Here is a 17975-nt window from a genome sequence, read left to right as displayed (position 1 = left end):
ACATAATCAACTTCCCTGCCATTAGAGTAATCATACACATTAATTGAGTTGGCTTGGTGGCAAGGCTCATTAAGTAGTTGATATTTGGTCTTGCCACCGCAATTCCCAGGTTCAAGTCCTGACCTAGGTATGGGTGTTCTTTGTGAGTGTCCGTTCATCAGTTTCATCCAAATCACTTATTCTAGTCATGATTAGCCAAAAGTGAAAGAAAAGTTATGTAATATAACAATGTAAATAAACATTCAATATACATCTAACACAATGCCAGCTCATTCTTGCTTGTGAGAGCCTCCCGATAACCTGTGTCTCGACAGTCCTTGAAGGGCCTAGGCCGATCTCCCGACTGCCAATCTCCCTCCCACAATCCTACCTAGAGGTGTGGAGATCTTCAACCGGTAATGGGGTGATGTGAGGTCAGCATGTCAAACCCCCAGCCATTGTAGGAGATTTCCGAGACCAGGTTACGCTACTCACTCGTAGTTTCCCAATTTCCTCACGATGGTGGTTGCCACCGGTCCTATACACAGACCAAGAACCCAGGCGGACTTGAACCCATGCCTTCCTGCAGTCGAAGTCCAAAGCACAACACCTTAGATTGCACGGCAACGGAGGAGGACGAGGGCCTCCTGATGGTATAGTGGTAATGTTGCTGCTTTATAATCAAGGACTCCCGTGTTTGATCATCAGTGAAGGCACATTGCACAGTGGTTCAGATCACACTTTAAACTGTAGATTTAGTCCAGATTAACCAGTCTGAGTGGATTTAGGACTGACTTTGTTCTTGATAGCGTATCTCTTGTAATATTAGTGTTTGTTTTATTTTGCATAAGTTTTCTACAAATTCATAAACTTTGTACCATCATCTTGAGTTGCTTCAGAAAATACATTTAAGATCAAAGGATTTCAACGTGTTACTTCCTTTCATCTGCTAAGTTTGAACAACAGCCACAAGCTGCACCTTGATTTTTTATCTTTGTATTTATTATTGAACTTTCAGTTATAGTAGAAGTAAGTTCATTGAAGTTCTGATTAAAGTACTGAGACAATTTTACACTGAAACTGTACATGCATTTTTGTTATCTTATATCACATTTCTACCACTTGGCTATTTGCAAAGATGGGGATGAGTGATGATTCATTGAAATTAATGAAGGAATACTCACCAAAAATATCCATGATTAGACCAGAACTTCGAACCCAGGAGGTTAGGTGGTGAAATCGAACGTTGTCGGCCACTGAGTCAGGTCACTGTAAAAAAACTGTAATGTGCATAACAATACAATAAAGGGGCTACAGGAAAAAAAATATTCATTGTTAACAACAATCAGAAATGGAGTCAGGAAAAAAAAATCAATAGTAGGAGTAGTCAGTTCTAAAGTTCTGGAAGCCTATACCATGCAGAGCTCCGTATAAGGAATAACCACATAGTAGAATTATGGAAGAATTTTACGTTGCACATAGGTAGTATGGATACTCTACAATTGAATTTGCCAATTCAAGATTCAGTTCTGAATTTCCATTGCATGATTTTATTCATAAATTTCACGTCTGCTAGTTTTAGATAACAGTATATGTGGAGACTGAATGTTTAGAGGAGATGTAGTGTAATTAGTGTAATCTTGAAAAAAATGTAAAATAGAAAGTAATGTCATTCTTAGTTTTGGACTTTAAACCACTGTGTTAATTTTAAAAATAACAACGTTATGGAAGTTGATTCTGTCTCCATCTTCAGGGTACTGTGTAATCTACTAAATCATACTTCAATCCCTGCACACATGATGTGCTTGGGGATGGTGTCTATATGGAGAGTGAGAATAAATTGTTGACGTGGAGGATTATTCTCAGTGGCCAAGTCTCCACCTCGTCTGCCGGTGACAAGAACTTCTTGTACATGAAGGTGCCAGGGATGATTATTAGTTGCCCAGGCTCCACTTTGTTTGGTGGTCACGTCAAGACCGGTTTTTCTATGTAAGCTGCCAGGGAGGATTATATTGCGGTGGCCCAGGCTCCACCTTGTCAAAGGATTGATACTGCTGGAAATCAACCCCAAAATTGCAATACTCCTTCACTGCCGCTTACGTGCAACTGTCAGACCCTGAATGGTTGTGGGCATACAGTTCTCCCAGTGTGTGTGCTACTGATCCTCGTTTGTATGATGACTGGCCAAAGCAGGGTTGGAGATGTATCTCTAAAATGACAAGGTGGAGCCTGGGCCACCGCAGTACAATCCTCCCTGGCAGCTTACACAGAAAAACAGGTCTTGATGTGACCACCAAATGAAGTAGAGCCTGGGCAACTAATAATCCTCCCTGCCACCTTCATGTACAAGAGGTCCTTGTGACCGGCAGACGAGGTGGAGCATTGGCCACCGAGAATAATCCTCCAAGGCAACCATTTATTCTCACTCTCCATATAGACACCGTCCCCAAACACACGTGTGCAGGGATTGAAGTATGATTTTGTAGATTAACACAGTGGTTAAAAGTCCAAAACTAAGAATGAATGAATCACCACTGATCAGCTACAAACAAGAAGAAAGTAATGTATTTTATATTAGCAAAAGGCTAAACGAAGGCAAAAGGAAAGATCACAAAGAGCCGAAGAACAAGGAGGGTCTTCATATACACCCGATCAAGAAGCAGATGAAATGCTCTTATCTGAGGAAGAGCTGCCAGAGCCTGTTCCCCCAGAGAAATTTGATCGCCATGCAGTGAGAGATGAAATAGTAGCTCGCTTTAATGGAAGTCGCCGTCCACCTGGAGAACCGAATGTTTCTTTTGAGCTGTTGAATTCCGTGCCTGTAACACAAGATCCAAGCTGCCCGAAGTAAGTGAAATACAGTGTGGAACCCTCAATTTTATGTTTTTCAGGGGCCAAGCTGGAACAACTTAAAATGCGGGAAAATGTTAGTATTTTGTTCTGTTGCGACCATGAAAATTGAATGCGGGAGAATGTAAATAAAATCGAGGTTCCCACTGTATTATGTTTAGTAACTGTATAATAAAAACACATAACTTATTCTTGCATTCTTTTTCTGGCAATGTTCAGTATGAGGCTAGAGAAAGTATCATAAAGTTGCTGAAATATTGCCAGGAAATAAATGAGCTTGTTAAGCACATTTGTTTGTGTTATTTTCAACTGGTAATTCAAAAAGCAATGTACGCAGTCAAGGTGGATAGATAACTGTGTTAATTTTTTTTCAGTTTATGGTGCTTGTAATATTTTTCTAGTCTAGAGTAGGTTCAGATTTATGTATGTTGAGACAGCTAATGTTGGTGTGATCCCCCCTTCGCTCACGTATACCATTTCAGTTATTACTTTTATGTCAAGATATGTGAGATGGTTAGTTAAATTTTTTTATATATTTACAACATTTTATATTTCTTACTTTTCACTTTGTGGTTCTTTTCAAAGTATTTGTTCCCAGAGTGACGTCCCATGTGCAGATGAAGACCCAGGTATAGCCCCTTAAAGCCTCTCCCCCTAAATCTGAGCCTGATTCCTAGTGACAGCTCCAAAATTTTGGCTTATGGGGTTTTCCCCCATTTCCAGTATTCTTAGAAACCCAACTTCTATAATATTTACATTTTGGATCTGGCGGCCCAGCATAACAAGGACTATTGGGGAACTACTTGAAATAAATGTAGCTGATTGCGGTCTTAAAAGCTAGATTGATTTGCTATGTTTTACTTCGCTTTTGTGCCATTTTTGGCTAATTAGCGAAGATGGGGATGAGTGATGATATGATGAAATTTGATGAATGGACCCTCACAACATCCATTCCCAGGCCAGGATTCGAACTCGGAACCCCTGGCATCGTAGTGCAATGTGCTAACCATGCCGCCATGGGGGCTGGTTCAAAAGCTAGAAAACTACCAATGTGACTCAATGCTCTTACTACTCATCACCCAATGAAAAAAGATGTGTGGAAGGCCTTGGCACTCAAAAGGTTGTTGCACATCAGTGGGAGTATTATACAGTCACTGACACTTCTAGTTTTGTAACAGTTTCACTGAAAGCTAATGGTATCATTTAGGGATGGGTCGATACAAAATTTTGGCTGATACCTAGTACCATACTTTGACGTAATGGTCAATCCTCTGCTCTGCTCTGCTATTCCATTTGCAGAGAAACAGCAATATTTGGTATAGCCTTGTTGGAGTCCGGTTAAAATAGAAATTACTTTCAAATCTGCACATATTTTCCATTTGTAGTAGTTGTATTTAATTGATTGAAGGAGGAATTTTAGGCAATCATATGATTTTCTTTTGCACAAAATAACCAATAGGGATTGACTACAATTGATTGCTGTTATGAAGCAGTACAGCTTTTAGACTTAATACCGATGCATCTATGAACACTCCTCACGGATGTGCGTAATGCCCATAGCACCCAATAAACCATTAATATCACTGCAGTATATCAGATCTCCTTCAGTAGAAAAGTATTCTTCCAACTTTTTCTGACGGTCACGATAAAATGACACCTTCACATTACTAGCCCGAAAATTCCATTGTTGAAGTCAGGAGGCTAATAGCTTTGCTTTGGCTTTTGAAAGTTCAAGATCTCTCACTAAATCATTCATTTCACTCTGGCTAACCTTGTGCTGTTCTGTAAGTTTAACATCACCTGCAAAGTCCGGATCTGTAGATGTGGAAGGTTGTGGATCGTACTGTTCGTCTTGTGAGTCTACGGAATAGGATTTGGGGGTGTTGGAACAGGTAGTTCATTACTATGTGCCACAGGATGAGTAGCAGAACAAATATTTGGAAATACAATTGTCTTCTTTTTAGTATTGGACATACATTGTATTGGTGGGACCATACAAAAAACAAAACAATCGTCTGTATGATTAGTGGGCTCCAACCATATCATGGGAATAGCAAATGGCATCGATGGTCTTCTGTGATTCAACCAGTCCAGCAGATTCATGTAGCAGGTCTTACAACAGAAATGTGGAGCCCAAGTCTTATCTTCATCTCCGAATTTGCAGTATTTACCGAAATACAACCTTGCAGCAGGGGTAATACTTCTCCGCTGTCCAGAAAACACAATTTGACCAGCAACATAACAGAAATTGTTAGCATTGTTAATGCATTTACGTGACATTTTTTACCAAATCACTCAGCAATTTAATTAAATGCCAACCTTACCATAAATGGACCACGTAATACGCAAACATGATCTTTGATAAATGCACCCACTCAACCTAGTTTTATAAAGCCACAATCACGTCTGCCCAAATGAACACCAGTAGTGTGTTTGATACTACGGACAGCGCAAGAAAGGAAGAGCTCCTCTCCAGCAGCTTTGCTACACTTAAAACAGGCTCAACATGCCCATATGAGCTTTTTGCTCAAGTGTGGAACTCTTGCCTAATCCAAGATTTTTGTAAAAAAGCCCTCATGGATTCCATGAGAAAGGAAGAGCTCCCTCAGATTGATTTGTCTATACTTACAAAAGGCACTTTTGTGAGATTGTTGTCCATAAATTTGTTAAAAATATGCCCCTCTTGGCCATACTTAAAACTTAGCCATACCCACCTACACCCACCCACACCCACCCACACCTACCCACACATATTTACTTCCGGTTTACTTCCGGTCTACTTCCGGTCCACTTCCGGTCTACTTCCGGTCCACTTCCGGTCTACTTCCGGTCCACTTCCGGTCTACTTCCGGTCCACTTCCGGTCTACTTCCGGTCCACTTCCGGTCCACTTCCGGTCTACTTGTGGCCAAGTTGTGGCCTATTTCTGGTTTATTTATATTGCATCATGTTTTTGCAACAAATTATTATCCAGTATAGAGTTTTGATTTGAACCCCAAGAAGTTTTATATAAATACCAAAGCCAAAAATATTAACACACATACACATATACACACACAAAATATACAAAGCACACTGCTGAACCCAACTGATATTTTTTATTAAGCATAGAATTTTGAATTGGACCCCAGGAAATATTTTACAATTTTGAGAATCTCAATTTAAATTCAGGAACAAGAGATTTGGATTTGATGTATCTGGAAATATTTTTGCATCTTGAATCAACCTGCAAACAACATTACATGTTAGGCTGGGCTGTTTCAACAGCAGTAAATATTTACCAAATGTTTCAACGTTAAAAACAATCAGAATAATATCTTCCAGGACCTGAACATGCAAACATATTTTGAAAGAAGAAATATTGCAAGATATATAAAATCAGACCACCTGTTGGATTGTTTTAGGGAAAAATTTGAAAATCTATCAGAGTATGATTTTTTTAAAGTGCAAAATGAAACAGAGGCAAGATGGGTACTTGACAGTGATGTTGGGTTTGGGTATGTGAGCATAGAATTGGGTTCTGAATATGATGATTTTGAATCCAATACATACTGGCATAGAATTGATGCATACGTGTTGCATTGTTATTGGGGAAAATATGTTGCTTTTTTTACAAAAAGTACTTCAAGTTTAGAAAAATTTAGGTTTTACAAATTTTTCCATGATCATAGAATTTATACAAACAGCAGGTGGCCTGTTGATGACATAACATGGGACACAACAATTTCCATACTTGATGAGGCAGGAAAATTGGATGTAAATTCTGGTTTATATTTTAATGAGTTGATTATGTACCTGCTTAAAAACAATATCAATTCTGGCTCATTCAATACAAGATGGACTTAAATAATTCGAGTTTTTACACAAAATATTTTTTTGTAGATGGAACCTCCACCAGATTATAAGTTAAGTCCATGGATTCTGTCACACCTATTCTAATACAATTAATATCACAAGTACCATTACAAGGCACGCACCGCATAAAATCATAATTCCAAGCGATGGCATGGATTCCATATCATACATACTGCAATTGGAGCTTCAGCAGTTCGGGACTGTGCAATATATTGTCTACAAATGTAGGAAAAATAATATTGTACGGGTTGCAAACAAAACTCCCAAAGCTTATGTATTTCAGGTTTCTTAAATTTGAAACAGAATCCAAACTGTCTGGAAGTTCATAAAAGTGAAGCCATTCTACAAGCGGGTCTATCTCAGCTTCTGCATGATATATTTGAGCAAGAGGTGATGTGTTTATAATATTTGTTGGTATAGAGGTTTGTTCTGAGTACAATTATATTTTTTCAATTATGAACAGCTCTGCTGCATGTTGTGATAATGAATATCTAGTCCCTAAACCTAACAGAGCTGTGCAGTGATGTTGTTATTGGGAACAGGATTCAAATCCTACACAGATTTATGGAAGAATTAATTTTTGCCATGAAATTATATCTAGATCCCTGTGCAATAATGCTGTTATTGGGAACAGGATTCAAATCCTACACAGATACAGATTCTTGCTGAGCTTAATAGGTGATTGTCATGGAAGATTTCTGCTGTTATTAGGTACAAAATTCAATTACACAGACACAGATATAAATAATAATGCATACAGAACTGTGGTTTCTATAAATCTATACTCAATATCCCTATACCTGACAGCTGTGCGGTGATGCTGTTATTGGGAACAAGATTCAAATATCACACAGAAACAGATTTTTGCTGGGCTTTGAACTATTATGGATAGGTGATTGCCATGAAATAATATCCCTATACCTGACAGAGCTGTGCAGTGATGCTGTTATTGGGAACAATTTTAACAGAGCTGTGTTTTCCATAAATCTATACTCAATATCCTTATACCTGACAGAGCTGTGCAGTGATGTTGTTATTGGAATAGGATTGAAATATACAGATCCTTGCTAAACTTAGAACTATGCCATGAACAAAACTGTGCGGTGATATAATTATTGGGAACAAGCTTCAAAACCTCGCACAATGCTGAGCTTAGAGTGAAGATACCAGTGATATAATTATTGAGAACAGGATTCAAATTTTGGATAGGTGATTACCATGAAGATACTCAATATTTTTGTTATTAGGTATAAATATTATTTCATTCAATTCTTCACATCCATATCCATAACATCTCTGTGTAATTCCATAACATTTCCATGATCAGCTCACAAAACAAATCTCATCTAACAGTTCCATAACAGTTCCATGCTCAGCACTGTGTCTCTGTAAGGCAAGCACAGCTCTGTTAGAGATAGGGATTAAAAATTATTTCATTCTTCACAAATCTAACAGTTCCATGCTCAGCTCTGTCTGTGTGGGGATTTGTGCCTAATAACATCAAAAACAACACAGCTCTGTTAGTTCAATTCTTCACATCCATGTCCATAACATCTCTGTGTAATTCCATAACAGTTCCATGCTCAGCTCTGTGTCTATGTAGAGCAGATAGGGATATTAAGTATAAATTTAAAAATTATTTTATTCTTCACAAACAAATCTCTTCTAACAATTCCATAGCAGTTCCATGCTCAGCTTGTATCTGTGTGGGATTTGTACAGCAACATTAGAGACAGAGTAGATGGGTATTATTCAATTCTTCACCCCCATATCCATAACAGCTCTGTGTTTATAATAGATCTTCACATCTAACAATTCCCATAACAGTTTCATGCTCAGCAAGGCTCTGTGTCTGTGTAGTTTCATAACAGTTCCTGTGTGGGATTTGTACAGAGCACAGCTCTGAGATAGGGACTAACAGTTAGGGTATAATTAATTCTTCACATCTAACAACTATAACAATTCCTCCTATCTATCGAGCGTCTAGATGTTATTTCATCCCTATGCCATGACAGTTTCAACTCTGTATTTGTGTGGGATTTAAAGCTTGTCCAATTCTTCACATCTCCCAATGTGTGGCATGAAATTGTGTTTTTTGCCAAAAAAAATCTCAGCATGGCCCTGTGTCTGTGTGAGATTTGAGGCCTGTTCCCGGTATAGGTAGATTTGAAATAGGATCTGTGCCTCCCGGCTTGAGAAGAAAGGGACTATGCATATTGTTTTGAGGCGGGATCTGAATCTCAGCAAAAGCCCTAATCACAGCGGGGCTGTGTCAGGGATCATAATTGATAGGATATTCAGAACAAACCCCCCTATAAGATATGATAACTTTCAAGCTCTGCTGTTACAAACACTTCCCTGTATACATACTGGGCTATCACTATAATAATATTTGCCACATGTTCTGTGATCTTGTAATAATTATTCCTGTCGGTGATAAAAACATTGTTCAATTCTAACTAGTTCAATTCTTCACAATTCCATAACAGTTCCATGCTCAGCTAGCAGATAGGGATATTAAGTATAAATTTAAAAATTCACAAACAAATCTTATTTAACAATTCCATAACAGTTCCATACTCAGCTCTGTGTCTGTGTGAGGCAAGCACAGCTCTATTAATAAATTTTATTCTTTCCAATTATATAATTGAGCATAACAAAAAATCTCAGCATGGCCCTGTATCTGTGTTTGAGGCCTGTTCCCGGTATAGGTAGGTACAAGTCTGGCAATCACATAGGATCTGTGCCTCCCGGCTTGAGATATGCATATTGTTTTGAAACCTTACTGGGTGGGATCTGAATCTCAGCAAAAGCCCTAATAAAATATAATTTGGATGTGTTTCTGTATTTTTCAAGCTCTGCTGTTACAAACACTTCCCTGTATACATACTCTGCAACATATGGGCCATCACTATAATAATATTTGCCACATGTTCTGTGATCTGTAATCTTGTAATAATTGTTCCTGTCGGTGATACAAACATTCTCACAAATTTCCTGTCTTGAGGAAATATCAACAAGGCTCATTCTTCACAAACAAATCTCATCTAACAATTCCATGCTCAGCTCTGTGTCTGTGCGAGGAGGATTTGTACCTAATAACATCAGTACAGCACAGCAGCTCTGTTAGAGATAGAGATGATTTAATTATATTATTATTGAAACATCTAGAAATTATTCTTCACAAACAAATCTCATCTAACAATTCCATGCTCAGCTCTGTGTCTGTGCGAGGATTTGTACCTAATATCATCAGTACAGCACAGCTGCTCTATTAGAGACAGAGCAAATAGGTATAAATATTATTTTATTTAATTCGTCATAACAGCTCTGTGTCTGTGTGAGGCAAGCACAGCTCTGTTAGAGATAGGGATATTGAGTATTGAAACATCTAGAAATTATTTTATTCTTCACAAACAAATCTCATCTAACAATTCCATGCTCAGCTCTGTGTCTGTGTGGGGATTTGTACCTAATAACATCAAAACAACACAGCTCTTGTCAGAGACAGAATATTCAATTCTTTACAATTCCATAACAGTTCCATGCTCAGCTCTGTGTTTATGTAGAGCAAAACTGTTAGAGATATGGATATTAAGTATAAATTTAAAAATTATTTCATTCTTCACAAACAAATCTCATCTAACAATTCCATAACAGTTCCATGTTCAGCTCTGTGTCTGTGTGAGGCAAGCACAGCTCTGTTAAATATAGGAATATTAAGTATAGATTTAAATTTCATTCTTCACAAACAAATCTCATCTAACAATTCCATAACAGTTCCATGCTCAGCTCTGTGTCTGTGTGGGATTTGTACAGCAACATAGCTTTGTTAGAGACAGAGTAGATGGGTATAAATATTATTTCATTCAATTCTTCACCTCCATATCCATAACAGCTCTGTGAAATTTATTCTTCACATCTAACAATTCCCATAACAGTTTCATGCTCAGCAAGGCTCTGTGTCTGTGTAGATAGGGATATTAATATTTTTTTCCTTCATAACAGTTCCTGTGTCTGTGTGGGATTTGTACAGAGCACAGCTCTGAGATAGGGACTAACAGTTAGGGTATAATTAATTCTTCACATCTATTGAGTGTCTAGATGTTATTTCATCCCTATGCCATGACAGTTTCAATTCTGTATTTGTATGGAATTTAAAACTTGTCTGAAAAGTGGCAATCAATGCCTATTGTTTCTATATAAACGTTTCAACATATGTTCAACTCTGTCAGGTATAGGGATATTATTTCATGGCAATCACCTATCCATAATAGTTCAAAGCCCAGCAAAAATCTGTTTCTGTGTGGGATTTGAATCCTGTTCCCAATAACAGCATCACCGCACAGCTGTCAGGTATAGGGATATTGAGTATAGATTTATAGAAACCACAGTTCTGTATGCATTATTATTTATATCTGTGTCTGTGTAATTGAATTTTGTACCTAATAACAGCAGAAATCTTCCATGACAATCACCTATTAAGCTCAGCAAGAATCTGTATCTGTGTAAGATTTGAATCCTGTTCCCAATAACAGCATTATTGCACAGGGATCTAGATATAATTTCATGGCAAAAATTAATTCTTCCATAAATCTGTGTAGGATTTGAATCCTGTTCCCAATAACAACATCACTGCACAGCTCTGTTAGGTTTAGGGACTAGATATTCATCATCACAACATGCAGCAGAGCTGTTCATAATTAATAAAATTCAGAACAAACCTCTATACCAACAAATATTATAAACACATCACCTCTTGCTCAAATATATCATGCAGAAGCTGAGATAGACCCGCTTGTAGAATGGCTTCACTTTTATGAACTTCCAGACAGTTTGGATTCTGTTTCAAATTTAAGAAACCTGAAATACATAAGCTTTGGGAGTTTTGTTTGCAACCCGTACAATATTATTTTTCCTACATTTGTAGACAATATATTGCACAGTCCCGAACTGCTGAAGCTCCAATTGCAGTATGTATGATATGGAATCGTGGAATCCATGCCATCGCTTGGAATTATGATTTTATGCGGTGCGTGCCTTGTAATGGTACTTGTGATATTAATTGTATTAGAATAGGTGTGACAGAATCCAAGGACTTGACATGTTCCACAGCAATACTGTACTACAGAATCAATGCTGATCTTAGAAACAACATATTCTCTCAATATTTTGTGTAAAAACTCTAATTATTTAAGTCCATCTTGTATTGAATGAGCCAGAATTGATATTGTTTTTAAGCAGGTACATAATCAACTCATTAAAATATAAACCAGAATTTACATCCAATTTTCCTGCCTCATCAAGTATGGAAATTGTTGTGTCCCATGTTATGTCATCAACAGGCCACCTGCTGTTTGTATAAATTTTATGATCATGGAAAAATTTGTAAAACCTAAATTTTTCTAAACTTGAAGTACTTTTTGTAAAAAAAAACAACATATTTTCCCCAACAACAATGCAACACGTATGCATCAATTCTATGCCAGTATGTATTGGATTCAAAATCATCATATTCAGAACCCAATTCTATGCTCACATACCCAAACCCAACATCACTGTCAAGTACCCATCTTGCCTCTGTTTCATTTTGCACTTTAAAAAAATCATACTCTGATAGATTTTCAAATTTTTCCCTAAAACAATCCAACAGGTGGTCTGATTTTATATATCTTGCAATATTTCTTCTTTCAAAATATGTTTGCATGTTCAGGTCCTGGAAGATATTATTCTGATTGTTTTTAACGTTGAAACATTTGGTAAATATTTACTGCTGTTGAAACAGCCCAGCCTAACATGTAATGTTGTTTGCAGGTTGATTCAAGATGCAAAAATATTTCCAGATACATCAAATCCAAATCTCTTGTTCCTGAATTTAAATTGAGATTCTCAAAATTGTAAAATATTTCCTGGGGTCCAATTCAAAATTCTATGCTTAATAAAAAATATCAGTTGGGTTCAGCAGTGTGCTTTGTATATTTTGTGTGTGTATATGTGTATGTGTGTTAATATTTTTGGCTTTGGTATTTATATAAAATTTCTTGGGGTTCAAATCAAAACTCTATACTGGATAATAATTTGTTGCAAAAACATGATGCAATATAAATAAACCAGAAATAGGCCACAACTTGGCCACAAGTGAACCGGAAGTAGGCAAACCGGAAGTGGACCGGAAGTGGACCGGAAGTGGACCGGAAGTGGACCGGAAGTGGACCGGAAGTAAATATGTGTGGGTGGGTGTGGGTGGGTGTGGGTGGGTGTAGGTGGGTGTGGCTAAGTTTTAAGTATGGCCAAGAGGGGCATATTTTTAACAAATTTATGGACAACAATCTCACAGAAGTGCCTTTTGTAAGTATAGACAAATCAATCTGAGGGAGCTCTTCCTTTCTCATGGAATCCATGAGGGCTTTTTTACAAAAATCTTGGATTAGGCAAGAGTTCCACACTTGAGCAAAAAGCTCATATGGGCATGTTGAGCCTGTTTTAAGTGTAGCAAAGCTGCTGGAGAGGAGCTCTTCCTTTCTTGCGCTGTCCGTAGTATCAAACACAATGAATAAAGAGGTTTTGTGGCTGGTCTTGAACAGTTCCCCCTTTCCTTACAACAAATAAACAAAGATAAGATAAGGAAAGAAAAACTCAACATTTACTTCTTACAGCTATGCAATACCATATATATAGGGAACTTCTCCAAATCAACAATGCCCTGTAACTCAATTATAATTAGTCAATTGTGATTTTTAACAACAGTTTCGTATTTAGGGGACCAATATTGACTAAAAATTGTATATATCACTCATGTCGCATTTTGGCTGTTGACCAGTGAACCAATATTCTACCAATCTGATATACAATTCCAAATAGTACCTGAAGAACATGAATGGTTCATTGACCTCCTTAATAATTTTTTTATTTACAGGTGACTACAGTGCAAAAGAAGCTTCATATTTAGACATTTACTTTTTAAAAGTACGGCATGGAGATTATACATAAAAAATTTAAGAAAATGGCAGAATTTTGCACTAAATTATAAGATATTCATAGATATATTGGATCTTTAAAATTACCGATACACTAATATGCCTATATCGGCCGATACCGATTAATAGAGTACCAATTAATCTATCCCATCCTTAGTATCGTTACAACCCAGAAGTGTCCGTGACTGTACATAAGGAAGTAAAATCCATAGTTTAACATTAATAACAATTAAGACTGATCGTGTACCTTTTTTCTTATTTTTAAAACCTGTTTTATTCAATGATTTTGATTTGTAGAGAGATGCAAAGAAGATCAGCTGTTAGGAGGTATGAGATATTTGTGAAGATCTTCTACAACAACAAGGAAGTATGTCGCTCAGCCTCACAAGGTTTAGGCTCAAAGTTTGTTGTTTCCTTGGGGAAGATATTCCCCATAAAGATTATGCAATGGCCTGAAAGCTTGAAAATTGAAATATATGAGGGAGGTTCAATTTCTAATCGACTGCTTGCTGACGTTTATATACCTATCCCTGGGAGGTCAGTATATGTATAAGAATAGTTTATTTATTTAATTAATTAATAAGTTATGCACAATACTTGATATTTTTTGAGAGTTTGATGAATCAAATTAAGGTTTTGCAGAATTTTATGAATGGAAATAATCAGTCCATAGATTTGCCAATAATAAGTCTGCCACTTTATTGTATTGTTGTAATTGTTCTTGTTTATGTAAAAAGTGTTACTCATAAAAGTAATTTGGTCACATGTAGTAATTAAGAGGTAAGTATATTATTATTTGGGTCCTGTTCGAATTGGCTCCTTTATATGGTACTTTACACTGAATGATCACTGCATTAGGAACACATGATGTTGCCACTTTCTGAACAATGTCACGATCAGCTAGCAGAAAGCCTGTTTGAACTCTCCTCTGCACACCAGAAGGCAACAGTTGCATATTATGAGTAAACATGGCAACATAAGTGAATTTGACAACAGGCAGATAGTTGGAGCCTGGAGGTATGCTGTTAGTATCTTGTAAACAGCTGCACTTGTTACCTATTACCCTACCATGATATCAAGGGCGTACCAAGACTGGATGAACAGTGATAAAACATCCAGCAAGAGATCATGCTGGCTGGCCACCTTTGGTTGATCTGAGAGGCGAGCATTGGGGGCCCCATGGGCAAGTACAGTAACTTTCCACAGTGATCATGTGTCATTCCTTACATTGATTGGAGTTAAACAGCCATAGACCAACAATGGTGCCCTTGTTGATTCAAACTGCACCTCACGTGGGCAAAGGAAAGACATCAGTTAAACATAGACACATGCAAGGAGGTCACCTGGAATGACGAGTCCTGTTCCCTGTTGAACTGTGAAGATGGCCAGGTTCGCATCTGGCATAATCCCTTCATTGCATTATGTACCTCCACCGATTAACAACTTACTAACAAATAATATAGGTTATAATTTAAGAGCTGTCCTGTCATGGCTCTTTGAGCATCCCACAATTGGAAGAAGTGGGATATGGTTGGTGGACTACAATGTGATCCTCCCAGCTAGATCCGAGGGATCTGCTGACCAACGACAGGTGCGATCCTCCATTCATATTAGGGTTTAGGCGTAGAGCTGACAACTCTGCACTGTAAAAAGACATGTCAAGAAACAGCAATATGAGGCCATGGATGTTCCCAAGGTAAAATATTCCAGAGGTAAAATAGTCCCATTCGGATCACTGGGCGGGGACTACTTTGGGAGATCCCTGGACTAAGAATAAGATCTACATTAGGAATAAGGATATTAAATTAGGCACTTGGAATGTTCTGAGCCTTTACCAGTCTGGGGGCATTTCAGTGTACAGTTAATGAGATAGTTAAGTATAAATTAGATGTAGTAGCTGTCCAGGAAGTTAGGTGGCCAGGAGAAAGTAATTGTAAAAATTATACTTTTTCTATGGTGGTACTGAAAATCATAATTTTGGAACAGGCTTCTTCATAAATAATAGAATTATCTCAGCCCTTAAAATAGTAGAATTTATTAACACATTCGGGTCTGGCCTCATAATACAGCATTTTTACCTCTGGACTGTGGTTTTTGGTTGTTTTTCAAAAAATCATAGCAAAAATATTTTTAATTTGTTTTTATCTACCACACATTTCTTAAATCTACAAAACTTCCTCTTTTCAATTAACAAAAATTTGTTAAATTTTATTTTAATTTTCAGACATTTTTGAATATTTTTTTCAGCAATGTTTTGTGAAGAAGAAAAAATAACATTGTAACAAATGTTAATATAGAGATATTTTAAGTTCGTAATCTGGAAATTTGAATAATTAACTACATAAACTATCAATACATCTTTTGAAACTTGCATAAGAATACTTCTTATGTGCACATAACAAAAAATAATTACAAAAATAATTACAAATTACAGGTAATTAACTTTTGTATGAAAAAGTGGCTGCAGGACAGGACCAGACGATGTATCAGTTGGTTCTGTGTCATCTGTAAAAATTAAACAAATAAATAAGTAAACTAAATAAATAAAATAAATTTTCATTTGACATACACTATACAAAATAATAAATGGAAAAACTAAAAATACATCAGTGCATGTAGGAGAATCAAGCAAGAGGCAAGATGAATAGACCCAAAAAAATTACCTCTTCTCACTTCATTCATAAAATACTAGAGTTTGCAACACTGTTTATATTGTCAACAATTAATTATTATGAATATAACCTACCTTCCAAATCTTCAAATTCATCTGCATCATCAAATTCGTCGCTAACTTCGAACTCTAAGGTGGAATTTCCGCTATGCAGTCTGGATCTAACGACACCATTCTAAACAATGCAACGTACATCAACCCGAACACAAACAGTCCCAGTTGCGAGATAAAAATAGCACATGAGTCACCTAGTGGTCGGAATTTCAACAGAGCAGCTTGAATGAACAGGCACATGAGACGAAGTACGAACATAGCCTGTAGTTAATCGGCAAAGCGATTGCATACTGCAGGAAGGGCTATGTCCGTCGTTCGTCCACATTGACTTTAAGTGCACTGCGGGCTATGCCCGTCATGAGACCCCAATGTATAAATGATAGGATATCATATGCAGTTTTACAAGGTAGGTGGTGCAAAATTATTTTAATAAACATTCATGCACCAACGGAAGATAAGGGCGATACTACTAAAGACAATTTTTATGCAGAGTTAGAACAGGTCTTTGATAAATTTTCCCAGTATGATATGAAAATTCTGTTAGGTGACTGTAATGCATAGATTGGTAAAGAAGAGGCATTTAAACGTGCTATTGGTAAAGAAAGTCTTCGTGAATTAAGTAATGATAATGGTATAAGATTAATTACTTTTGCAACCTCAAAGAATTTAATTGTGAAAAATACCACTTGTAAACATAAAAATATCCATAAATATACCTGGTCTCCAGATGGTAAAACTCATAATCAGATAGATCATATTCTCATTGATAAAAGAATATAATATATTTGACGTTCGTTCACATAGATGTGCTGACTGTGCCAGTGACCATTATTTAGTAATTGCTAAATTAAGAGAAAGACTCGCAGTGATAAATCATAAGCAACAAAATCTAAAAGCTCTAAAATTTAATACAGGAAAATTTGCTGATGATAGAATTAAGAGAGATTACCAAATTAAACTGTTAAATAGATTCGATATTTTGCAGGATTTAAATGATGATGAAAATATAAATGAAACAGACGTAAATAAGAATTGGGAGCACATACGTAATGCAATAGAATCAGCAGCTAAAGAAAGTATAGGATGACATAAACCAAGAAAAAGTAAGCCATGGTTTGATAATGAATGTCATAACCTAATAGAAATAAGAAATCTGGCTGGTGAAATAACTCTGATGATACAAAGTTAAGCAATTATTATAGAATAAAGCGAGAAGTTAACCGCACATTTAAAGTAAAAAAAGAGATTACTTGAAAAGTAAAATGAACGAAATTGAAACAAACAGCAAAAATAAAAATATCAGACATTTATATAAAGGGTAAATGAATTTAGAAAGGGGTGGAAACCTAATGTAAACTTGATAAAAAAATAAGAATGGCAATTTTTTGGCTGACCCAAGCGATATTTTAAATAGATGGAAAAATTACTTTAATGACCTTTTAAATATTCATGTAGGAGATAAATCAGAAGTAAATGAAGTACACACAGCAGAACCTTTAGTTCCAGAACCTAACTTGACCGAAGTTAAAGATGCTATTAAAAGGCTAAAGAATAACAAAGCACCTGGCATTGATTTAATTCCAGCTGAGT

The 17975-nt window shown here is 36.7% G+C and overlaps 1 protein-coding gene across 1 annotated transcript in view; it reads left to right on the top strand.

Moving 5' to 3' along the window:
• The window catches only part of Cc2d2a (Coiled-coil and C2 domain containing 2A), a 257618-nt gene that overhangs the window by 191909 nt on the left and 47734 nt on the right, over positions 1-17975 (top strand). The window contains exons 12-13 of the mRNA XM_083129417.1: positions 2558-2826; positions 13958-14197. Coding sequence (XP_082985543.1) covers positions 2558-2826; positions 13958-14197 — 509 coding nt within the window. The remainder of the gene's footprint in view (positions 1-2557; positions 2827-13957; positions 14198-17975) is intronic.

The sequence above is a fragment of the Lepisma saccharinum genome, chromosome 1, assembly GCF_977018435.1.
Source record: "Lepisma saccharinum chromosome 1, izLepSacc3.1, whole genome shotgun sequence".
NCBI classification, from domain to species: domain Eukaryota; kingdom Metazoa; phylum Arthropoda; class Insecta; order Zygentoma; family Lepismatidae; genus Lepisma; species Lepisma saccharinum.
The sequence above is the reverse complement of the archived record's forward strand: the minus strand, read 5'-3'. Positions and strand labels throughout refer to the sequence as shown.